General features: G+C 39.2%; 2 protein-coding genes across 8 annotated transcripts in view; one reads left to right on the plus strand and one right to left on the minus strand.

Moving 5' to 3' along the window:
* Positions 1 to 78: 78 nt before the first annotated feature.
* Positions 79 to 3,137, minus strand: rabepk (Rab9 effector protein with kelch motifs). Of its 2 annotated transcripts, XM_079658736.1 has the most exons (8): positions 2,990 to 3,137; positions 2,508 to 2,562; positions 2,269 to 2,423; positions 1,844 to 1,999; positions 1,384 to 1,548; positions 835 to 984; positions 524 to 673; positions 79 to 350 (listed from the first exon to the last, which is right to left on the minus strand). In XM_079658736.1, exons 2-8 carry the CDS (start codon positions 2,558 to 2,560, stop codon positions 130 to 132), a joined length of 1,050 nt encoding a protein of 349 aa, XP_079514862.1. In that variant the 5' UTR covers positions 2,561 to 2,562; positions 2,990 to 3,137; the 3' UTR covers positions 79 to 129. The 2 variants fall into 2 exon arrangements, with proteins under 2 accessions (XP_079514862.1, XP_079514861.1); XM_079658735.1 differs by lacking the exon at positions 2,990 to 3,137 and having other exon boundaries at positions 2,508 to 2,979.
* rgs3a (regulator of G protein signaling 3a) overlaps positions 2,362 to 25,849 on the plus strand; it is a 141,882-nt gene continuing 118,394 nt past the window's right edge. The window contains exons 1-9 of one of the 6 annotated variants that reach the window (XM_079658726.1): positions 2,362 to 2,445; positions 4,054 to 4,108; positions 9,199 to 9,302; positions 15,764 to 15,814; positions 17,647 to 17,705; positions 17,791 to 17,885; positions 18,215 to 18,283; positions 21,786 to 21,846; positions 24,561 to 24,648. In XM_079658726.1, the coding sequence (XP_079514852.1) occupies positions 9,224 to 9,302; positions 15,764 to 15,814; positions 17,647 to 17,705; positions 17,791 to 17,885; positions 18,215 to 18,283; positions 21,786 to 21,846; positions 24,561 to 24,648 (502 nt within the window). In that variant the 5' untranslated portion in view covers positions 2,362 to 2,445; positions 4,054 to 4,108; positions 9,199 to 9,223. Of the gene's footprint in view, positions 2,446 to 3,282; positions 3,433 to 4,053; positions 4,109 to 9,198; positions 9,303 to 15,763; positions 15,815 to 17,646; positions 17,706 to 17,790; positions 17,886 to 18,214; positions 18,284 to 21,785; positions 21,847 to 24,560; positions 24,649 to 25,372; positions 25,645 to 25,849 lie in introns of those variants that run through there. The other 5 variants (XM_079658730.1, XM_079658718.1, XM_079658727.1 and 2 more) reach the window with 5 other exon arrangements.

The following is a 25,849-nucleotide window of genomic DNA, read 5'->3' on the forward strand; positions in this document are numbered from 1 at the left end:
TTAAACGGCATTTGTAAAGGAATGACTGCCTGTGCTTTGAGCCATACTGTAGACGCAGCTGATAACTGCAACAATGAGTGGTTCTTTACAAACATTTTATTCCAACTTTGGTAAATAAATATTACAACATCATGTCACTACAGTCACAACACAGTCATTATGAATGACACCCTGGGTGTCCATTCCTCCAAATACATAGGCCAGGTTTATTGTCTCTGAGGCTGCGGGGCTGTTGGCCTCCTCTCCATCCCCCTCACCACACACCTTCCAGGGCAATACACACATGGAGTGGTCCAGGCGGTTGGGGGGCATGTCCCCTTCAAACTTCAAGAAGACCCATCTACATTTTTCTGCAAACAGAAGGTACACTGTTACATTTAAATGTTATACAAATGCAAAATAAGTTGCTGTGGTGTACAGGAACAACTACACTGCCCCCTAGCATTTATTTATGCAGTCAGTGTTATGTACAGTATGAAGTAACACTTTTCAGTCACAGGCATAAGAAAAAAAAAAGATGTACCAGTGTTGAATTTGTACATGGAGTTGCTGGCGCCATCTGCAGTCATGCCCCCAAAAATGTAGATGTTTTTGCCCAGAACGACAGTAGAGTGGGCTGCTACTCCTGGTGGGATGTCTCCTTTGGTTTGCACTTTCTCCCACTTCATGCTCCCTTTAAACAGTACACACATAGTTTTATTTACTTAAACAAAACAAGCTTCCCAAGTTCTGAGGCTCAACATTGTAATCCTGTATGATCCTCTTAGATAAATGCAGCTTGGAAATATATTCACTTAGATCCTCTTATTATGATTAAGGAGAGTTCAGGCTTACTTGTGTCAAGAGAGTACATGTCATTGTGAAATTTGTCTCCAGCCATGCCACCATGAATGTAAATCCTTAATCCAACTGCTGCAACAATGTGTCCATGTCTGGCTGGCAGGTTTTTGCCTTGTGTTTCTGGTTGGGACCAGGTGGAAGACTCTGGAAACACCAAAAGATAAAATATGTCATATATTTAATGCAGATTAAGATAGCTCTACAGGTGTTACTTACACAATTAATGATATCTCCTTTTGTACCTCTAAAAAAATCCCTTAAGATATCTCCTTAAAAGTCACCGTAAAGTAAATAAATAGTAAGTAAAATAGTGTTTTAACACAAGGTATTTTTGACAGCATTTTAGGCCCAGGATCGTTCACTGAAAAATCAATGTAACATTAAAGGCTGGAGCAACATTACCTTATGTGGGTGGTGTTACGCCCAGACCAAAATGCACACACAAATGACCTTACGACCCAGGGTCGTAACAGTGGTTATACAAGAAATGTCAAAACAAAATGTAATCTGTGTTAGAGATGGTAGACATAGTTGAACATATACCTGCATCATAGACATGGAGTTTGGGGTCTGAGACAGGTGCAGCTCCTGCTTCTCCGCCAGAACAGACATATAGTCGGTCCCCTAGGCAGGCTGAGTTAGTGTGATATGTCCTGGGACTGGGGGGTTTGCCATTAACCTCTACATTCTTCCAGCGAGACTCACTCTCTGGACAAACATGTAAAAAGTGGAAAATACTGAGAAATCTTTGGTCACATACAATCCAACTGTCTGTCACAGAAACAACACTGGTTACAACACTTTGAAAAAACATACGGCCTTGTTACTTCCATTGAACACTTTTAATTAGTTTGATGAAGAGAGTTTGCAAACAATACAGCAACTGATTTCATATAGTAGATCCGTAACTCTTTCTGTGAACTAAGCCCTGTTTCTGTAATAACAGTGCAATGCTACAAATGGAGATGACAGATTACTTGGTGAATTTAAAATTAAGATTCACCTGCTAGCTGTATGCTCTGGACACAATTGCGATTGCCGCTCTGCTGTGCCCCTCCAAACACCCACAAGCTCTGAGGGCAGCTCTCTGGCACAAAGCTGCAGTGTTCATAACGTGTCTCCAAACCCTCCCACTCCGGGATGTCCCATTCATGATTATCTGGTGGGTTCAGAAAGAACAAAAATATAAGGAAAGCTCGAGAATACAAATGTAAAAGGAACAACATGATGATCATACCAAGTACATAACAAATGAATGTGTTTAACCAATAGGGTGCTGTGTTAGCTCACCTAATGTCATAATCATTCATCAGTGAATGCAATATAAACTAATTCCATAATATATTTCTTTACACATTTTTGGTGAACAGTCTAAAAACACAGTTAAGCATCATATGTCTGGATCGGTTGTTTGCTGACAGTTTCTACCTAGATTTATCATATGCGAATGTGAGAAACTTCCGTTGGGATTGGCTCCCCCTACAATAAAGATTCTTCCTTTTCCTCCATCTGCAGATGGGACAAACGTGCATGTGTGACCCACACTAACACCTGGAGCACTGCCCCTGGGCATCAAAGAATACCTGTTGACAACAACACAATTGGGTGAAAGGTTTTCTCATTACATCACTATGATAAGTACAATGAAATTATATGAATTTACTTACCAAATTCCTTCTTTGGGTTTATCAAGAGGATCAAGTACTGGGAGAAACTCCATGGCTGTCAAATATACATGAATTAACCTGGTGTTACTGTTGTTTTACTCTGATCAGGGATACATCTGTTACATATTCAGTGTTGTTCCGGTGCGATAACAAATAACTAATATATGACAAGCTTTGGCCAAAATCATTGTTGATTTTTGTACATATTATTCTGATAAAAATAACTCTATAAGCTAATGGTATCCACAGAAGCCATTAGCAACGTGAAATCTAGCTACGATCGAAGCAACAACTAAAATATGTTTTAATAGTTCCTCTTGTAAAGGATTAGAGAAAGGCGGTTTGTAGAACACACTCGTTAGAAGGTCAAATGTATTTTTATTTAGCGACAATGTCACTTAGAGCACGCTAAGTACAGATACAGTAAGTTGCTAACGATACATGCTAACTAAAAGAGAGAAAACTACTTCCTCCACACTGACCTGTCCTTCCGGGTGGAAAAGGGGAGAGTGTAATTCCGTAACCTTTTGCACCACTTTCTTACGTCAATACAGCGGTTATTATTGCTACATGATACTGTGTTAATATATTTTAAGTAGAAGTCCAAACTATTGCACAGCTGTTCGTTTAAGACAGGACGTAGATGTTACGCTGGCAATGAGGATGTTACGCTGGCAACGTTGGTTGCCATGATTGAGACAGTTCCAAACGTAGTTGCCATGGTTGCCATAGGCGCATGCGCAGTTCACTCAGCCTTTCAATTATACCCGACCGCTCCAACGAACTTTGAAAAAGTTCCTAATTGTTGACACGCATTTAACATTAATGTGGACTCTAAATATGAGGCATAAAAGAAGCGTTTGCCAGTTTACATTCTCAAAAAAGTGGCTTTAGTTCCTGCCTGACTGAAAACTAAAGTAAAAAGGTAAGTAATAAGTGACAGCAGAGCAAGGACACACGTGTTTGCGATAATAAGGATTGATTGTAGTCACAGATCTAACGCTAGCTTACAATTTGTTTCTCTTTCCCCTAAATACAACATATAAAAAACCCCAGCAGAACAATTGGGAAACAATTGTGGGTGTTATGAAAGTTTCAAAGATACCAGTAACTCATAGCTGGAACCATGCCCTGGCTGCACAGTTTTATGTTTTAACTAGCTTAAATCAGTTGAAAGATGGCGGTCGAAAGGGAAATATCTCCGTAAATTGAAATTCGTACTAATTAGCCAGATATAAATAAAACAACTTCCGAACCAACCCATTAGTTTATGTTTCAACATAAAATGTATTTACAAGTTTATTTGTATTCATTCTATTGAGGACACACTTCTGGTTTCTAGTTTAGTTCAAGCTACGATTATATAAAACCATTTATACACTGGGGAATTGGTGTGCAGGGCAAACGTTGCAGTAAAAAGTAGGAAAGAGTGCATTTACTTTGGGAGCGAGTTTAGATAAAATGTATTCACTGTGCTCAAGAGTCTAGAAATGCCTTTCGAACTGTGGTTTTATTTGTCTGACCACCTATGTATTTTTTTGTGCAGGTTCTTCGTCAGTATGATGACACAAACGTCAGAAGCTGTAGCTTTGGGAAATAAGGTAAACATCTTTACATTGCAGCAGATTAATTGTGCAACCAAATGAACAGTAATATCCAATATGATACAACCACTAACCATGCATGTTGGCCTCCACAATCCCAAAGAAAGCCATTTAGATAAATATACTTAACATTTCAAGCTTCATTTTCACTTTTGTTTTCATTCCAATTACATTTTAAAGGTGTTTTATATTGTATCTACTCCTTTAGCGTGCTTTAAGAGTAAAACTTGCCTGTAGATCTACTCCAATCTTAATAAGGGATAGGGTTTAGTATTGTATGCAGTATTGCAATTGTGTTTAAGATGTAGAGCAGCACATTTATTCATGTAATTGCATATGCCAAACCAATTATAGATATTGAGTTCACAGTCCTGTTTGAGGGATTATGTGTTATATTGCAAGCAGATCTCAGTCGATTCAAAATTAAATGTATAAATGGCACACAGATTTGACCTTACCCCATATTTCCAATAAAATGTGTATGTTCAAAATAAAAAAAATAGACAAAATGGTCTGCAGATCCGTTGCAGAGTTAGCAGCATCTTGTGGTTACATGTGGATGTTGCAGGGACCAACCGTACTTACATTCACCCTATGGTACAAAGCCTGAGATACATTTTTAGCCGTTACATAATATATTAATATATTTTATCTATACTACATGAAACATTAAAGCAATGCATACAACATAAATTAGCTTGCAACTCACCACATTTTATATAGTAAGCATTTAAAATGCGTTCATAGGATGCATTTAAAATACAGTTACTTGTAGTAAATGTACTTTTTTTTTCTCCATGTAGTTTTCCATTAGGGAGGTTATTTCTCAAAGTAGGACAGTATAATCATTTGTGGTGTGTAGTGTGCTTTCACAATCATCCTTAAATGTGTTTCATAACATGTCCAGCAGGTTGTGCCATCGTCTTTTTGTCAAATCTTCAAATGATGGGCTAAATCAGGGGTGTCAAACTCAAATACACAGTGGGCCAAAATTATTGAAATGAACTTATTGCACATATTAAACCTGGAACTAACAAAGCTTAAATTATTGCCTATAAAAACAACATTAAACATAAAATAATCAGTTGCATTAATTTCTTATGGCTCTATCTGCAGCTTTTCCGGAGTCATTTCTTATGATTACATTTTTCCACAGGCCAACAACAGCTTCAAAAAAACAATTCCCCTCAAAGAAAAAATAAACATGCCCTGTTGTCGCAAGAAAAAAAGTGCAGAAGGAAACATCCATTTAAATTCAGTTTGCTGCTCTCTGATGCTAGTTCAAGCCAGATACTTGGCATCTCATCTTGGGTGCAAGTTCATCAATGTTTGGGGTCAGGCTCTGAGCTGAGGAAATCCTCAGGATTGAGTGAAGGTGTGCGTGCAATATACCGGCGGGCCAGATCTATTAGTAATTAAAAATTAACCTGCAGGCCGAAATTAAAGCAACCAAGGGCCTGATTTGGCCCCCGGGCCTTGAGTTTGACACATGTGGGCTAAACGAACTTGGACGGCCTTGGATTGCTTATGGTATAAATCAGTTGTGTCAGCTATTTCTTGTGCAGAGTGTCAATATATTGGCATCTGGACAAAAATATAAAATACTTAATAATTTACTGAACTAACTTCACTGTCTTTAACAGCATGTTATCAACACACATATAACCACAATGAAACAATATTATTTAGTGTGAGGAGCTGGTTTTCTCTTTGGCTCAATACAAAATGCATTTTCTTAAATCCATTTAATTTGTCTACTATTTATTTATACTACTGTATAAAAATGTAGCATTATGGCAGACAAAAGAGAGCTACACTGAGTGAAGTCCATGGTTGTCGATGATAAAGATTGTATTTAATTGGAATATACATTGAGTCTTAGACTAATTGAAACACAAAGCTTCCTGCACAGTCAGCAGTCATTCAGATACAGTGGAAGCAGAAGGAACATATCTGGATCAGACAATATTTTAATCTCCTTTTACAATGAATTAAAGAGAGCATAATGAATACCTGAACATGAGTCTATATGGTTCATATCTAAAATTAGAAATCAGAACCATCTTTGATTGGGATTTGTCCTCTTTACCTTTTTAACCGACTGCAATTATAGTCACCTTCACATGGGTCAGATTTGTGTTGAATAGGCAAGTTACTCAGCACTTACATGCACATCTTTTAGTGTAGCTGTAAAGAAAACAATACTGATACAAATTCAGCTAATTCCATTATCATCATTCAGATTCTATCATTTCCTTGAAGTCACTTTAAGAACTTTCAGTCTACAAATTGGACTGACATGTTGCTTTTTTTTTTTTTTTTTTTTTTTGAATATTTAGCCATTAGATCAGGACTGCTGTTTATTAATGCAATATGTAAACCTGGAATTAATGGGGCAGCTCGGATGAGGAGATTAAAATAATATTATTGAACGGTATCTTCTTCATTTTGATGTCGTCTTTCATTAAGAATTTGTTCTGAATGTAGCCTGTCGGTGCCTGATCTGTTACATGTTTGTGTATTCAATAGAGCTATATAGTGTGCCTCTCTCTTAATTGACGAAGCAGCCACAGCTGTGTGCAGCCAGCAGGTGCTCCGCTGTCCCCTGTGGCAATCTGGACATCTCTGCACACATCCTCCTCTCTTCTACTTCAACAATTCACCCCCAGTAAAAACGGCAAAGTCATCCCCCATCTCCCGGCACAAACGGAAAACTCATCTCTTCGAGCAACATGTCCTGCTCTTTTCTATTCTATTTGTCTCTACTATCTTAATTAAGTCTCCCTTACCTCTACCTTCCTCTTCCAGGTGCACCACTTATTGCCCCTTCCTCACACTTTTCTGCCTTGTACAAATTGTACCTAATGTTAACTTATAATGTCTGAATCCGAAGGAATTTAGGAATAGTTTATGTAAAGATTTGTATTCTTGATTTTAAATTATTTAATTGAAGGTAACATTAGAAATGCAAGGTTCCTGTACATCCTGATTTAAATGCGCCCTTTTCACGAAAAAATCACAATATATATATTGATAATACGACCATATTGTAGGGTTGACACCTGGGTTGGAACTTTTACAAAATATTCACACAATGAGATGTTTGGTAAATAGTCATGTTTGTGCATAACCGGTCAATCTGATGTCTCTGAGTTTGGCCCGTGCATTCAAATATACGAGTAAATGTTTTGTCAAGATTTTATTTTTTTAGTACTTAGTCAAGTATCGAAGGATCTTTCCTTCTGTTAAAAAGTCCTAAGCACTTGTGTATTTTGTATCTAAATGGGGGACTGCCAGAAATCGAGTTACGTCTCCTAACACAGACCGTGCCATGCCAACATAGCTTTATCTGCCCAGTTTCCCCTTTAGGGAAGCAGCTTCTGAGTTCCAGTAAACTCTTTTGTTTTCCCTTCACTATAACTGATAAGACCCAAATGAATCAGGGACTTTTTGTGGAGGGACAGAATGAAAGGAAGATGGAAAAGGATTGTGACCTTTTAAAGTCCAGAGGAGGGGACTAGAGACTACAAAAAAAGATAATTATATTCTTTCTGAGCCCAAAATAGGTTATCTGAGTGCATGCTGTTTTTGTTAGCATTCTGTGTGTACAATACTTGCTGATTTAAATTTGGACATAGTGTTGTAAACTGTACGCATTTCGACATGGGCTTTATTTCATCCCCCTCAATAAACTTGATTCTTTGTGGGTGAGCCATTTGGTAATCAGAATTAGCAGAAGAGTTCATCCCCGGGTTACTAGTACACCGCCGCTGGGCAAGATGTCAACATAATGTGCTGTTGTGATCACTGCTGCGTCACATTTCACCCTGAGGTGTGTTAAATCTTACTGTGAAATAATCTGGATGATTGCCACAACCACAACAATGTTCAATCCGCACTGATGATTTAATCCGTCTATAAAAAAACAAACATGTTTTTGTCTCCTATCTTTGTTGTTGCTGGACGCAGAAGTTTTTGTTAATATTATATTTTCCTTTTTACTATGACATATTTTCTACCAAAAATTTGAATGAATGACAAACATATCTTTCATATTTAAGAAAAGAAGATGTTTTATGATCATTTTTCTGGAAGGTACTCTTATCGTGAGAACAACCAGTAAAGTAAATGGTAAAAGACTTTATGGGAACCTCCTTTGAAACTGAGCAGGCATTGTAAAGCAACCTTGTGCTCTCACACTTTTGTCTGTCAACATTTGTCAATTTACTGAAAATCCATGTAAAAGCTGGCAGTTGTAGGGACTGGGAGTACAATGACTGTAGCCCATATTGGCTTTGGTCAGCTTCAAATGTAAAAAACAAACAAGCCCATATGAAACCAGGAAATGGCTGTATTTGAATGGAAAACAGTCTTTGCTGTAACAATATTGTTCGACTGCAAATTCAAAGCCATCTGTCACCAGTAGGTGGATCATTAGTAACAATAAACAGGCAGATTAGACAGAGGTAGTGTACACATGTTCAGATTTATTTTATGTATATGTGGTGCTATGTGGTGCCACTCAAAATATAGCCAACCATATTTAATCTAGTCATTTTAGTATTACTCTTTGCCCTTTACAAGCTACATTTAGTACAGGGCAGATCATTATAAAACCATGGCCAGAGGCTACATAACGTGTGTGAATGAGGAAGCTCGTGACATTTTCAGTGATACAGTATGTAGAAGGACCGTGAAACTGTCCTCTTTGGTGCCAATTGTGAATATGAAAAAACTAAAAACATGCATGTAAGCTGTTTGCTGAATTCCAACACAGATTGTGATTTAGTGTTGACCATCCCATCCTTCCGCTGGCTTAACCATGAATTATAACTGCAGAAACATATAGAGACATTGTGACTTCTTAGCATTTAATGATTTAAAATCTATTTTTCTTGTACTATCACTTTTGTTTCTTTAACCACACACACACACACACACACACACACACACACACACACACACACACACACACACACACACACACACACACACACACACACACACACACACACACACACACACACACACAGGCATCAAGTTTCTAGTCCTCACCTCAGTAGCTGATGAAACCATCTCTTCCACAGTGGCAGCTAGCATGCTCTCCCCACGATGTCCCGTCTCCGAGTTTTCCTGCGGAACCCCCCCGCCAGCTTACCTGAGACACCGTCCTTCCTCCTCAATACTCATGGTGAGGATTATTATTTTAAAGTCTTTGTGCAGGAAAATACACCATAGTTTGAGACTTTACTGTTTGATAGTCAAGAAGCTTTTGGCAGGCGTTCATAACAGCATCAATTTAAAAGGATACAAAAGAATATCTGTTTGTCTAAATGCATCATAACTGTAAAGGAATGTGTCCAAATGATATGAAAGGATTGTGGTTTTGCCAGCACAGACACTCGATCCTGCAACGTGAGACGCAAATTACTCGCAGCAACAAGTGACCTTGAAGTTGCAACAAGTCCTTTGGTCTGGTAATGAGGCTGCCCCTGCCTATCTGGTGGTGACACCCTGAATCATTTATGGAGGGTGCTATCCAAACTGGAGGAGGGTGCACCTGTACTGTTTACTCTAGGACTAAAGTCACATCCTTTTATACAGTATATATCTTTGCACACACACATATATAGATGATGGGTTTGGCTTTTGTTTGTAATGCCTGCAATGCATGTGTGGGGGTGTCATGATGAGTCCAACATTCTGACTGTGGCTGGATTTAAAGGACTCATCTGAGGATTTATTTCCCATGCAGCTTTGTTGTAAATAATCAAAGATGTGTATCTGTTTTTTAATTTTTTTATTAAATTGACACGTAGTTACAGTACAACAAATAATTGTTTTAATGTACATTTGAAAGACTAGTGTTTCAATAAATAGGTCAATAAAAGGTCAGTTCTTTGTTTAGTATATTAAAGGACATGCACCCTAGAGCTGTCCTTGCCTTTTGGAAGTTCAGGCCAAGAGAAGAAACCTTTATATCTGCATGAAACAATGTTGATGCACCATTGGTAGCTTTCTCTCTGACATCCAAGCCTTTTTGCCACTTTACCTTATTTCTGTTTTACCTCAGCATCATAATCTAGTTGCTTCTGAGATCTTGCATTCCATCTAAAACAATAACTCAATCTTTAAATTCTGATATCTGTCATGTTATGGAAAGTCCGCCCTCTTGGGGACTTACTCTGCTCATTCTGATAGCGTGCCCTTTCAGAACTGGGTCAAACTTAGCCATGAGCTTGACTTCTTAAAGAAAGTATATTTGGTTTGGTGGAGTGTGTCTGCTGTCCCCTCAGCGAAAGGTGTTTTTCTGCCAAAGAGTGAGTTAGTTACCCACCTGGTCAGAACCTAAGGTTTTCACTTCCCCTTGAGAATGTGTGTCTTATCAAAAGAAAATGTTTCCCTTCTACAAACCACTCTTCACACAAAGACGTGTTCTAACTAGGACTGAATAGTTTGTGTTTTTGCTGCCTAATAGTCACAGAAAATGTCTCAGTTTGCTGCCTGAAAATGTAAAGAAACTTGACAGATCTTGTTGTATAATTCTGACTGGAGTGGTTGGAGCCAAGTAAGGTTTTCTTTGTTCAGTGTTTGTGTCTTATGCTACGTTTAGTTTGACAGTTGCGCCTGCACTGCAGAGTTGATCACTGCACCACTGAATGGAGTATGAGGCAAAGCCTGAGTCAGGGGAGGAACAAAAGATAAGACTTTGGAGAATGGATAAAAAAGCTCTGAAAGTATAAAGAGGGTTTCCAGGCCTAAAGATAAAGAGAGTTTTTTAATGTATATTATTCAGAGATAAATCTCTTCCAAGGAATCACTGACTTTATTCTTACCCTTTATCTGATGATGAATTTACAACCCAGAAATCAGAATTGGACTTCAGAAAGTGCTTCTACAGAAAAGGAAAAGAGAAAGTTCTAATTTCTGAATATCATTTTGTTACAATATCAAACAGTGTGTGGATCCCAATGGCCTATTTGTGTGGTTCCTGCTCTGGGCAAAGACAAAAAAAGAATGTCATATCTTGTTTTAAATAAGAGTTTGTGATTTTCCAAGATTTTACATTAATTAATGTAAGCAATTAGTATTAATATATAGATATAAGCATTTTACAAAATAAATGCGAGTTTAGTGCTTTTTTCGGATGACATTATTTGCATTTTCATAAAAAAAAAACTCTTTCCATGGACCAATACTTTTTCTTATCCTCAGAACGGATAAGCCTGCCAGAGATCTTGTGTAATTGATGGAAGTTCCTTTTGGTTATGATTAAAGTGCACAGAGCATTACCGATTAAAAAACTATTAAACAAAGGCAAAGGCCTTTCAGAAATATGAAATGTGGAGTCTTCCAGATAATGAATACTAAATCCCCCCAGACCTTTCTCTTTGAAACCATCAAACAGTGCTCTGCTGTTGCATCTCTCATATTGGCATCTGAGTATCGATGTCTCCCTTTTTATGGTTTAAATGGACACAATAACTTTGATCTACTCGTCTGATTAGTCGTGCAGCTCCATCCCACTGGTTTCTGGCAGCCAAAACGGAGAAAGGTGAGTCTTGGGAAGTTTATATAATGCGCCTGTTTAAAGAAATTCAGCGAGGAAATAGGAGGACACCTTAAATGTCTCTCATCGAATCTGCTCTTTGTTCCCCCAGACGGAACTTTGAATCCTATGCACAGCAGTTTCCAAACTCTTTAAATGAGTTCCCGTTCTCACAGAGAAATGTTACAGGACATCAGGGACGTGCACAGACATTTGGAGGGGCTATTGCTCTAAACTGGAAAAAGGGACTAATTGTGGGCTTTTCATATTGATTCGGCCACAATATAAAAAACAAAAAAAGACTCGCTCTCTCCAGAGAAGCTGGTCAGACAAAAATGGCAAACGGGCTGTTGCCCGGGCAACATTAGCCCATACCTGTGCATGTCCCTGCAGGACATGGATTAACTCCCGCCCATTTTTTGTTCCTTTCTGCTGATAATTGCTACTTTAACTCTCACATAAAGACCAACAATGTCCTCTCGGTTAGCCTTATTGGATGCTGGTGGGGCACAGGTTTTCAAATGCAAATGCGACAGAGAAGCAGCAAAGCTTAATAAAGCACAGAGAGGGAGTGGGAGGTACAGGGTAACCAAGACACACACAGTTTCACAACACAACCTTCTGATCAGCTAGAGTATGGCCTTTATTCCCTTTCTTTGGTCTTTCAATGGAAGATTTATTTTTTCGATTACATTCTGTACTTCAAAAAACAAGAATTGAATGTGTCTTTTTTTTGTAGGAAAGGTGCAAGGGCACCTTAAGAAAGATCAGGACATGAACTGGGTTGTTATCTGCAACGTGACTAAAGCCTCAGAGGAAGATGTCGGTAGCTTCGTTTTGAGTGACAGCAACACTGACAGAGCGCCCGCTGCAATGACCGAGTAGGACATTTCAAATGCTGTTTGACAGAATGTGGCCAAATGGACACGAAAGAACAGATATTGAAGTTCATCCACGATATCTGACACATGGTTGGATGACATTTTCGATTTGCCTTTGGCAGAGCAAAGGGAGCCACACACAAAGTACATGTTGTCTAAATGTGTCTGTGCACTTTGGTGTTGTTAAAGTTTACATTTATAAATAAATCACATTCATCAATATCTGTAATCTATACCAAATTGATTCCAGATAAGCGTGACGTGGCTGGGCTCATGTCTTGTTACTGGACAGCAGTATGGTGACTAACTGGGCTGACATGTGAACGTGGGAATACTCAGATGGCGAGTGACTCACTGTCAACATCAATGTTAGTGTCTTAATTCTTTTTTTAATGGCTACACCTTTTTTGTTCTTAAACATCTCTGTATTCTTTTCCCATTACATACTGATTAAACATTCTGCACAGTATTTAACAAACCACATTTCTCTCAATTTATAAAAGGTGTTGAGTCAGACATAAAAACACTTTAGCTCATGCAGACAAAGAAATAACAACAGCATCTGACTTATCTGTTCAACGCAGAACCTTCTGGGAAATAGCTACACAAACAACACTGTGGAAAGGACGATAAACACTACTTGATGTTGAAGTTTGAGAACGTGTTGAACATTGGCTTTATTGATTGAAAACAACATTTCTTAATAGTCTGCTGTTTCAAAGGCACTTAAATGAAGGTTTAATTGGCGTTTTGACTTGAGTGGAAGTCTGCAAACTCGGACACCATTTACATCTTTCTCCTATACCGGAGACTAATTATGTTTGCAAGCTGACTGTGTTTATAGGATGAGAGGAAGTAAAAATAATTAAGGTTTCTGGGAATTTAATCTTTTCATTTGAAGCTTCATAGCGTTGCGCCTCTGTTAAATGCCAACACTAAGAAATGAAACCTCTTTCACCTTTTTGTAGTCAAGCAGTGTTTTCTAAGTCACAAGAGTTAATTTTGCCTTCTGTAATTATTAGCCGCTATGCCTCATCAAAGTACTTTTTACTGTTGATGGATCTCTGTTATAAAACTTCATGTTGCACTATTTTAGTTACTAAACCCTCTTTCTCTCTGTAAGGCTGGCCTTTCTTCTGACACTAAATACTTTCCTTCCCCAGGAGCAGGCAGGAATTTTTAATCCAACCTAGCTCTAAATCTTGCCAAGCACATCAACACAGAATGGCTGAGGATGGCATCTCTTTGTATTTCTGAAGAGACAAAGCAATGGAAGAGGGATTTGGAAACAGCACGTGATAAAGGTCCAAAGTAGATCCCATCCAAGTCAATTCTGAATTATTCACACAACCCTGAATCACAAATTTGCCTTCAGATGTCAAATTCATACCGATACATATTTTGGTAGAACTTTGGAACATTTAATACATTTGAAATGTTTAAGGCGTTTGAACTTCATGATGGAAATGTCTCTGATTAGAGTGGATTTGGTAGTCTTGCATAAGTCGTAGTGATTTATTCAGAGGTTGAGCATTCAGAGCAGTGTGCACAGTGGCCATTTATTACTGCATTGGTGTGTGTGAGTCGTGGGTGTGTTTTCAGTTATGCATGTATTGACCCACAGCGCTGTCTTGTCTGCCAGGCCCTATTAATTCACTCCTACACTCGCATCTGCAACCATTGCTTCCAAAATATCATTGTTCCATTCTTACAGGCCATCTGCTTTTTTCTCTTTTGTGCCTACTATTTATTAGATTCTCTCTCCCCTGTCTTTGAAAACCACTGGAACCACTTCTATCGTTATCACCCATAAAGAACTATGTTTATCCCTTTTGAGCTGATGTTACAAAGCAGGCTAATGTATTTATAAATTAGAGCAATGTATCGACTTAGCATGCATCACCTGCAGTGTTGAGAATGAAGGAAAATTCCATTAAAGGATCAATAAAGCTCCTGCTGACTGTTTACTGCAAACATGGATACATTTGAACCATTTAAACAAGATGGATTTCCAAGCAGTGACAAGAACCTGTTTACCGTTATAACTAGTGTGGTACAGATTGTGTTTGCCATTTTTGAGGCTGCTTCTTTAGCTTTAGGTTCAGATGTACCAGCAAGATATTTCATACCGTGTTCTCACTTTGTTCTTCCACCTCAGCCAGCAGCACAAAACTATGCCAAGTTCAGTGTGGGAACGACAAACATCCCTTGTACCCAAGCGCTGAAGTGCCAGCAGTGTTATCACACAACAAGGCTCCCACATTTTAGTTTTTTTGACTCTGCTCTTATGAGCAGCAGGATTAATTTAGAGGAGCACAAAGCCAATGTTAGCATTGGCCATGTCAACATGACTAACAAGTCTCCTAGAGCCCTTCGCAGTGCTAGGAGACTTACAGGAAAGGGAAACAACGGCAGACAAAGTGGGAGTGAGGGAGGGGAAATACTGACACATGATGGACTGTGGAGTGTGGACGCGCACACACACACACACACACACACACACACACACACACACACACACACACACACACACACACAGAAAAAGAAGTGGGTGAGCTAAACTATAAATACATAATTAAACGTATTTTATCAGGCTCTTTGGTCCTCAGATGGGAGATGATACAATGTTAATATCAACAGATTTCTGAAATCAAAACGGGCTGTAAGCTTACACACACACACACACACACACACACACACACACACACACACACACACACACACACACACACACACACACACACACACACACACACACACATACACACCCACACATACACACCTACGAGCCCTGAGAAGCTATCTGACCTTTTTGGTTTGCTCACAGGCTGCACTTTCCAAGCTCACATTCCCTCTGCTGCCCTCTTTCAAATGATGTCAAGTTCAACCTTGTCTAATGACCAGGATAAGTCATGCTAACCACAAATGTTTTTTTTTTTACATTACAAGCAAAACTACAATAGTGATAGAAACAGGCTTTGGCAATTAATATAGATGTGGTTATTTACTTTCTTGCTGAGAGTTAAATGAGAAGATTTATACCGATGTAAACGCTGATTCTTGTCATTATTCTACAGCCATTCCATTTTGAAATCCTCATTTACTTCACAATGAAAAGTTAATGCAAATAAGCTTTCTATTTTTCCACTTAAATGTAAACTATTACGTCTAATAATGATACGTCTCAAACTGTCATAACCTTCCTTTTCTTGTTTTCAATAGGTCAGCTGAAGCTGTCAATCATCCAGGAGCAAGAAGTTCTTGTTGTTAGTGGTAAGTCATATTAAAGGCTGCACTGCTGTGGCCAAACACTATGTACTCTGACCACTTGAAAGCCTGCACTATGAGGCTGGTGAAATATTCAAATGTATTTGGCAAGGCAAATTGAGCATATGATTTGCAGCACATGAATTGCACAGTGCAGATTGTCTAATCACGACAGCAGACCATTAATATGAAAAGGCGTAGGTAGGTTGGTAGGGAGCTGAGCACATTGATCTAACTTAAGTGGTTATTTAATTTGGTCTCCCAGCAACCAAGTCATGCACGCTTCTACTTTTGTTTGTGATTCTCCGTGTCCTCTCTCAGGTCTTTTGTGCCCCTGTCATTTCTCTGAGTGAATGGCCATTTATTCATCAGATTCCAAATTTAGATGTTTTTTTGTCCACCCTTCCATGACAAATTGAATGCAATGTCTAATTATCCAAAATGAGGGGAACGGAATATCATGAAAAAAAACCTCTAGAGATAATGCAACTTAATACAACAACATCACTGTGTCCTTAAAGAATACCGCAGAGTTTGATCAACACATCCCTAACCCACAAAGTAAAGTGAAAACTGAGTATATATTTTTTTAGGAGAGTGAAAGCTGTTTTCTTATATAAAACAGGTATGTAGGAACAATCTAAGAGTTATTCAATGTTTTGTCACCACGAATAATGCTCGATCATAGTCCCGGAGTTACTTGCATTTTAAACCTATGTGTTTTGCATGTAGTTTCTGAGATGCGTCTTCAGGTAAAATGGAAGAGGAGTCCGAGGCCATCAGAAATGTTTCATATTTGGTGTTTTGATCTGTATGAAGTTGACATTTAGGTCATTTTTGAACATATCCTGAGAAATGCCTTTAGACTAAACCATGTGCGACTTCTGACAGCCTTGTCGTGGATATTTTAAACTCGTCAATACTGTAAAGATGTACAATGAGAGTAATCAATAATAAACTGGAGCAATTGCCACTACAGCCTCCTGTCTCTTGATCCATGCGGTGTTTGAGCCCCATGTGGACGTAAACGCCAGTAGAATTTCATTTGATGCTGTTTTTTGGCAGGGGATAAAGTACCCACAGTGTAATGGCTTGGTTGGCAACAAGAAAGGAGAGCTGGAAACATGCATCAGGTGTTGATTTACTGAGCAGCTGTTTCTATAAAGTCTGGTTTGTAGTTATTGGAAATCTCACAAATCTTTTTCACTACTTGTTATTTCAGCAGACAGACATCCTCTTTCTTTTCTTCACATACCACGAGTGGAGTTAATGTGATGTCATTCAAGCTGTCACAATCTGCCTGTCTCCTGCCATTCCCTTCCCTTAAACCTTCTCTCTACTTCCACATCCATATTCTCCTTCCTGCCCTGCAATCACCCCTTTCCCTTCAGTCCTATTGACCTGACCTCCCCTGTTTACCTATCCCACTTTCCTTCTGTTCCCTAAACATGAAACGTAACCTGTATCTGTATCTCTGCCTGCCGCTGCCTGGAGGCCCTGTATATTCTTTCATAAATCATTAATCTTTTCCACTCCACTTTCCACTTGAAGCTGACACAAGCTATATTAAATGTGACGGCCCATACATTTTACCGTGTGCTCACTGGACTCCTCACACATGCAGAGTCTACCTGATTGCATATTTGTAGCAAAATTCCCTTCTACTGAAATATTGTATACCACACTTACAGTATTCTGAGCCGCAGTGGAGCAGGGCATTTGTTGGTCCAGTTGAATTTCATTATTAGTGACACTTTGCGCAGCTCCTGAAAAAGGAGATGAGCATATACATAATTAATGCAACTCATTTATTCAGTTCTTTTTGTATGTGTTGACAGTTCTGGAGGCTAGGGGCATTGTGGAAGATTGCCAGCGGTCATGTGACTCTTACGTTAAGGTATGTAGCCCTCTACAGAGTTATACAGTTCAAGAAAAAACTGTGAATATTAAAGTGTGTGAACTTGTTTTGCTGTCCTATTCAGATCGGCATGTTCCCGGACAGCGATCCCAGCGACAGACAGAAGAGTCAGATGGTTCCTGAGTGTAGGAACCCCATCTTCTTGCAAACCTTTTACTTGTAAGCTTTTATACAATGTTACAGAAGTGCAGCACATCTTCAAAAATGTTATTTTAGGGTAGTTTAACTGAGTTGAATCCTAAGTGTAAGACAGATTTGCTTAGCTGAGATTGAATGTGTGTTACACAATTACATCAAGACATTATGTCACTGTATATGATACATATGTAGATTTATCAATATCTACGTTAGCATTTTACACACACTGCTTTTGAGTCAGTTGTGTTCTATTCAGATGTTGTTAGTCCCAAACAGATGTTATATCAAAGATTAACTTGGTAAACATTTGAGTCAAGTGAGGGGAAACTACATTTCTTCTTTGTTTTCAGTGTTGTCAGTGAAGGCGACCTGCATAAGAGACTGCTCTTCACAATGTGGAACTCTGACTCCACATCAAGGTACCTGCTGGGAATGTTGACGATGTTGGCGGGGAGAGTGATGGTTTTAGTGGCTCAAAGACAATCGTTTTGTGAGTCTTTTTCCTATTTGAACTTATCTTTACAAGAAGCTGCAACATGCAAAAAGCCTCCCAGTAGAGCAGTACAACACCATTGTATACTTGATTCTGCAGCATGCTTCTGTCTGTTTGGCTCTTTGTGTGTGTGTTTATGTATGGCTGCTCACTCTGGCAGAGTGAATGTGTTACTCTCGCCTCCCTGCCTCACCAGACTAAAGACGAAACAGGGTCATTGCTGGGGATGGAGGACATATGGTTGAATGAGTCAAACATCTCTTGTGCAATGTTTTATTGAGAGGACAGATGAAACATTGCTATGTGGTAGAAACACTGAAGAACACTACGTTTGACAATAATGCAGATATCCCACTTGTCCAATTCCAATGATTCTTTGTGTTTTCAGTTGATTAAAAGCATAGTGTCACATACAGCAGCTGTTTGAAACAACGTGTACAGATGTACTGTATACAGGGGCAGGCTTACATGAGTGGTTGAGTTAAGATCATGGAATGCTTATAAAGATAAAGACCTTTTTGGGAGAGTTTCTGGGACACAGATTAAGAGAGATTTACTCATCTTTGGTAAGCAATTAAGCCTCATTCACACCAAATGTCACTTGGTATTTATTTGGAAAAGCCAGTAGGAACACATGTTTCAAATAGTTGAACATTATTTGCTTTTATCCAACTGCCGGTTGGTTTAATATTATATTTGTTATTTTATTATCCTAAAAACTTGAAAACAGTGTGCAGTTTGCCCTTCTCCAAACAGTAATATTGCATAGACTACGAGAGGTAGACTCTTACAAGCTCCCATTTCCTACTAAAAATGGCTCAGAACCAACATGAGGCACAATGATTTATTTTGCACGCTTTCTTCAATACTTCTAATCCACACACAGCAATGTCACATAGTCATGGATTCTCCAGGTGCTCTGTCAACCAAGGACTATCTTATGTAAACGATACATTTTAGAACCTCAAGGAAATCGATCCCAATTAAAAGATCATCAAATAATGTAATATATTAAATGTAACAGTCAGATTTGCTGCATGCACTCATTTACCGGTGAGGTGGAGAACAGATGCTGCTTGGATTTTGTTTTCTGCAGACAGCATTTGAATGTAATTTAATCGAGGTTGCTGAAGTTACAAAACACTCCTTTGTTAAAAAGAGCAACTGAGTAACAATATGTTCTCTTATCAGGCCACAGACATGCCTGCATAAACTGAAGAAGCAGCTCATGATCGTCAACATCTAAATAAAAGAAAGACCTGACCACCTGCAGACCACATGTATGCACCACAAGCAGAAATGAGGACCTAAAGTCTCCTCAGGGGTGATATCATTACCCAAATGATTTTTTTTAAATCACTTCTTTTTTCTAGCCCCAAATAAAACGTTGCCCATTCAACGTTCCCCTCTTCTCTGCTGTGGAGAAGTTGTAAGCATTAGTGCCTCTTCAGCAAAACTTCTTAAACACTACAGAACATTGACCAAAGTGCTGCTGTAGCTAACCGAAGGACATCAGTGTAAATCAAAACAGCCATAAAGCATTGCTTAAGAGAGTAGGGTAGGGCTGATGATAGGAGCAGCACTTAATTTAGATTAACCCAGGGCATCAAAATGTCATTTTCTGTTTTCCCCTGCTCAATCATCCCTTATTCTCATCTCCTAACGATCCACATTATACCAAACAAGTGTTATGGGACTCTGCCAGCTCCATAGCTAATGGAAGCTCTAGCCTTCAAAGTTTAATCATTGTTTGACCAGGCCACTTTGAAAGAAATCACAAGTTACAACACTATAAACTAGGGATGCCAGCGATTTTTCGAATATTCATTACAGTCTACATAATCAAATTTTTTAATTTTTTTATTTGATTTTATTTATATATATTTTTTATTATTATTTATGTTTTTCTTTTTTTTCCTGGCTTAGTTTCAACCAAAACTATTGACTAATGCTAATAATAGTAATAGTATTAATAATTGTAAATGGCCATTGGTCACACCACCAGTTTGTTTTACTGTAAACTTGGAGGAAGGGTCTGCGGCGGCGAATAAAAGATGAATACTCGCCAGGGCTGTCCGATTTTCGAATTTGATCATGGTCAGTTTCTGGCATCCCTACTATAAACGGTAGTGTAGGTAACAATTAACCCTTTAAAAAAGCTGCTGCCTTAATGCATCATTTATTTGACGTAAAAGTAACTTGAGGTACTAGGGCACCTGGCAAATTGATTTTCGGCAGCTGATTCAGGATGCTAAATTAGCTTTAAGTGGAATTTTAAACAAGTATGTGATGATTTGCCGGTGAATTTGGTACACATATTAATGGCGCCCAGAGAATGAATACTAATGACTTTGGTGAACCACTGTCTATCATCTATTAAACACACACACCATCTATTACACACCATGAAGCTGTGGTTTCAATTGATATTTCCCAAAAACAGTTGGATGAAAATGAGGGAAAACATGTTTTGTCAGGACTCAACGTAACCACATTGGTGATCCCTTAACTTTCCATATAGTGCCATCACAGTCAACATTTTAATTGGTCAAATAACTTGGTTTATTCAAAAAACCTGCAAAGTGTTGACATTCCAATCAGCCTCTTTACTTTTTTTATCAGATGTCAGCTTGCCTATGTGTTAAATGATGATGACATTCTAAACCTGCAGAACACCAGCATGTTTATATTTCCAATTAAAGCATTAGCACGCTGACTTACATTTTTAACTCAATGCACCACTCTGCCCACGAACAGATGTACAGGGGCGCTAGCTGGACGTTTTGGTAAAATGAGCTATTATAAAACTCATCATTGTGAACAATCTGCCAATGCTGCTGAGCTCTTTCGGTCACTGGCTCCTTCTACTGAGCGGAGCCAAGAAAGGTGTTCATTTGTGCTGACAGCCAGTTTGCCCTGAGAACAGAATCAGCAGCTGCATTAGTCCTGTCCAGCTGGGAGGTTGTCGAGAACATTTTTTGCATTTGTGTATGCATAATTGAACATCCCCGCCCCCTCAGCCACCGCCACACACAGACTCCCATAACATTGGTCCAATGTCAGAATTCATATATTTTTCATTTTATAGCTTCAACTTTGTAATTGTTGTTTTGTTTATCAACTTCATGTTTTACTATTCCTCTTACGACACAGATTGTACACAAGGGATCAATCCTGTCCCCTCTTTTTTGTAATAATTAAGAATGTGCAGTAATGTGGGACCAGATGATGTGAAGCATCTGACACTTAGATGACAAACATTATAAATCTCCATACTGATATGTTAGGCTCATGGGATTGAATGCTTTTGGAGGATAAAAAACACATTTCAGAAACCAAACCTGAGAACACATTTGCTTTCATTTGAGAAATGTATATATATTTTGATCCTTCATCTTTATTCTTTCTGTTTCTCTCTCTACAAACAGGATGAGTTTACTGCTGGGTTGCATGAGCTTTGGTGTGCGTTCCCTTATGGACCCAGACAAGGTGAGTTCAAACAGAGATTACAGGAATAAAGTCATTCTGTCAACGGTGTACTAGCTGTCTTTTCAACTTTCCCTCCACCTACGTGTGCGTGTGTGTCCAGTCATTAGACCATGAATCTAAAAGTTCAGCTCAGTGTGGATGTATGCAGTGACCTCGATAGATCAGAGGGAAACACTTTGGGGTCACAAGTCTTTCAGTCCAGCAGTACTGCCTCCAGTCACTGGAGTAAGTCACAGTGAGTCACTCGCTCTACTGAAATGTTATGGGTCACACAGCGGTCACACACCTAAACACAGATGCCTTCATTATTCAGGCGCCTTACGGAGTATCTTTTCCCTCCTATATTAAGGTTAGATTTGTTTTACAATGTAATCACAGAAAGTAATGCATCATATACTAAAAAAATATCTTTGGAGACTTTTGATATCAGTTGTACTGAAATGATAACAAGACAGAGTTTGTTACCCATCAGCAGACACAAAGCCCTAAGTTGATTCCTTCTTTCAGCTTTTGTTGGATCTGTCAAAGACCGGCACATCCAGTTCTCATCACAAATACTGAACATTTCCTTTCTGTTGCTCAGGGCTCTATGTGGTTAGCTGGTGTGGATACAAATACAAAAAAACAAGAATAAGTTACTATTTTAGCATCTAAGGTGGGCTTTACTTGTTATTAGTTGTAATTTAATATAAATCCATCTTATAGATATTTCAGTAGGAAACAATGTGGTCGACTGACAAACAGGCAGTGCCATCCCTAGACGGGAAACAAAAAGGGTGACGCCCCCTCATCCAACACACCCGCAGAATAATATAGAAGAACACAGCACCAAGCCTTTCTTCTCAAATGGTCCCAGGTGATGGCAGATTAAATGTGAGGTCCAAGAGTTCAGTGTTGCCCTTTTGCTTATAATAGGTTCTCCTCCAGTGTACAGTTGGTCCCCATAACTGCTCTTCCTAGTTTATTCCCTTTACAATTGAATTATTCAACAATATTGTATCCACCTTTACATAATGTGTGTGTATTCTTAGGGCTATTTTTTGGATTGAAAGAAAACAGGAAACCAGAACCCTCATAACTATTGAGAAGTGATCTCCAGTTGTCTGTTTCTGTTCCATAAGCCTTTAATTTTGGCTATTTAGCTAGAGCTTTAAGCTTTTCCCTGACTAGCTGACAAATTTATATACAGTTCTTAATTTGGTGTTTAAAAATAAAAAGAGGAAAACAAATCAGGATCACAGCTGCATGTTATCTCTCTTTAACTCATCACCACAGTAAGTGTTTTTTATTGATCCCAAATAACGCCCACATCAGTGAGGAAAAACCACCAACAGGAAGAAATTCTATTTTAGTCAGGCTCATGGCTTTTTTCTTCTTTACATCTATCCCAATGAATATTTCATTGGCTTTAAATGCAGACGATTTAGCTCAAAGTCACAGTCTTATCCCCCCTACCACACACTCTTTTTCTGTTATTTATTTATTATTCAGACCTCCTTTCTCTTTCCCTCCACTGGGCTCTTGTTACATAGCTTAGTAATGAGTGTTATTTGTGTTACCTGCATTGCTTGCCTGTCACTTCATGTCATCTGTTTGCACCCTTTTGCTTCTTTGTGTTTACTTTTCTCATGTCCTGCTTTCTCTTTTTATCCTCCTCATATGTCTCCCTCCTGAATAACATCTCCCTTTGCCCTGCTGTTCCCCCCCCCCCCCCCCCCCCTTAATCACATGTACACTGTAATATTGAACGATAAATCCATCCCTGACCGTCAGGACATATGCCCTCCCCTCCCCCATACTCTATACAAGTTCCCGCCCGTCCTCCCCCCTTGTCCCACAGCCCGCAGAAATCTGTCTACTCAGATAAGATGCTTTTAAAACGGAGATTATTGTCACTGTCCATGGCATCACATTATTTAGTACAAAAGAGGAGGCTGGCTGTGTGTGTGTGTGTGTGTGTGTGCGTGTGCATCATTGTGTGTGTGTATCATTGTGTGTGTGTGTGTGTGTGTGTGTGTGTGTGCTGTAATACATTTGAGACATAAAGTAAGATCACTAATGACCTTAAAACAATGTTGTCATGTCCCTTTTTGCAAAATTGTGCTCACATCATCCTCTGGATTATAAATCAGACCTTTCTGCATGACTTTATATAACACACGTACAGTACAGGAGTTGCAATCACACATACATACACACACACACACATATATATATATACATATATACACACAGTCACCATCTGGCTCTCAGGGCACAAGCGCAGAAGTAGGGGCATCAGCTGCTTAAATAAGCTAAAGCATTGTGAGTAGCGAGTGTGTATATTCAGTGTTTGCTGCCCTGGAGGAGCGGGCAGTGTGTGTGTGTGTGTGTGTGTGTGTGTGTGTGTGTGTGTGTGTGTGTGTGTGTGTGTGTGTGTGTGTGTGTGTGTGTGTGTGTGTGTGTGTGTGTGTGTGTGTGTGTGTGTGTGTGTGTGTGTGTGTGTGTGTGTGTGTGTGTGTGTGTGTGTGTGTGTGTGTGTGTGTGTGTGTGTGTGTGTGTGTGTGTGTGTGTGTGTGTGTGTGTGTCAGTATAGCATGTTTATGCTCACATGAAGAATTTATTTTAAAGTAGTTCTCATTAATTTGGATCCCCAAGCTTGATCTCAGGCGCACACTTGCATGCGCTAGACCCCCACACATACACCCCAGTCACTCTTTGTGTATGTGCCATAGGAATTTCAAGGATGGTACTTCTTACTTGGGGAAGAGCTGGGGAGGAAGAAGCATCTTAAAGTGCCAACACAACACAACAACCCCACTGGTAAGTTTGATTTTGTATTATTAATTAACTAATCTTTAACTAAAATGTGTCCGTACTAATGAATAGGGAGTTATGTGATTTAAAAAGGTGACATCTAATACATGGTGAGACTATTACGAGACAATATTTATATTTAAATCAGGAACATGTTTTCTATCGAAGCCACAAAATGGTCATTATTAAGCCCTAGAATTTCCTTTGCAGGACAAAGTGCTATACTCCCTGTAAGAAAGTATTAAAACAATGATATTTCTTCTTCACAAACTCACTTATCAAAGTGGCATCATCACAGTTTTTTTGTACAAATGATGAACATAATAGTATATAATAGTTTAGAAAAACAATGAAATCAAAATAGTACAAAAAGGTAAAATAACATGAAGTCTCGTGGCCAATCGGCAGGTTGTGAGGGTCAAACAACACCAAACATGGCGACTCTAGGAACTCAAGTTAACTTAAGCACCGTAAGTGCATGTCATATACATATGACATGCATGTCTCACATGTTTGTGTGTGTGTGCTTACAGCTCTAAGTCTTCATCAGTCTGAGGGTCTGGAGGTGGGGCGACTGGAAGCGAGGGATTAAGAGAGGGAAAGAGAGTGGGAGATCAAATGAGGGAGAGACGGAGCGAGGGGAAGGGAGTGAGGGAGGGAGGGAGGGGTCTGGACTAAACCCTGACACGTCACAGTTGCCAGAGAGAGAAAGAGAGCGAGCGACAGAGCTCTCCCGTACCGTCCGCTGCTGGAGTGGATCTCCTCTCACACACTAACACACACCCACCTTACTCACACACACACCTCTTTACACACAGACATCTTTACACACACACACTGACACATTTGTTTGGAAATCGATTTTTCTTCTCACCACCTTTCGAGTGCTTCTTTTCTTGCTACTTATGTTTGCTCTTACTCGTAGTTTCACGTTGGTGGTGGTGGTGTGTGTGTGTTGGAGGTATGCTACTGTGTGCCAGCCATAAGGGCAACCTAGACTAGGTGAGTACTATGTTTGTTTTCATACTTGACTGGACTCACTGCACATGAGTATATTTAGAAAGTTGCATGTTGATTTGCATTGTGAAGTGGTTTGTTGCTTTTTGGGTGCTTTTGGAATGTGTGACTCGCTGTTGCACTTTCTTCCTCTTCTTCTTCTTCTTCTTCTTCACTCCTTCACCTTTCTTTCCCCCCGTTATTGCTCCTT

The sequence above is a fragment of the Notothenia rossii genome (assembly GCF_949606895.1).
Source record: "Notothenia rossii genome assembly, chromosome: 11".
Classification (NCBI taxonomy): domain Eukaryota; kingdom Metazoa; phylum Chordata; class Actinopteri; order Perciformes; family Nototheniidae; genus Notothenia; species Notothenia rossii.

Bases quoted from the DNA above. Each gene is read 5' to 3' on its own strand.
- rabepk (XM_079658736.1), bottom strand. From the start codon at position 2,560: ATGGAGTTTCTCCCAGTACTTGATCCTCTTGATAAACCCAAAGAAGGA. The intron at 2,424-2,507 runs GTAAGTAAATTC...TGTTGTCAACAG, and splicing joins AAACCCAAAGAAGGAATTTG to GTATTCTTTGATGCCCAGGG. The intron at 985-1,383 runs GTATATGTTCAA...TGGTGTTTCCAG, and splicing joins ACTCCATGTCTATGATGCAG to AGTCTTCCACCTGGTCCCAA.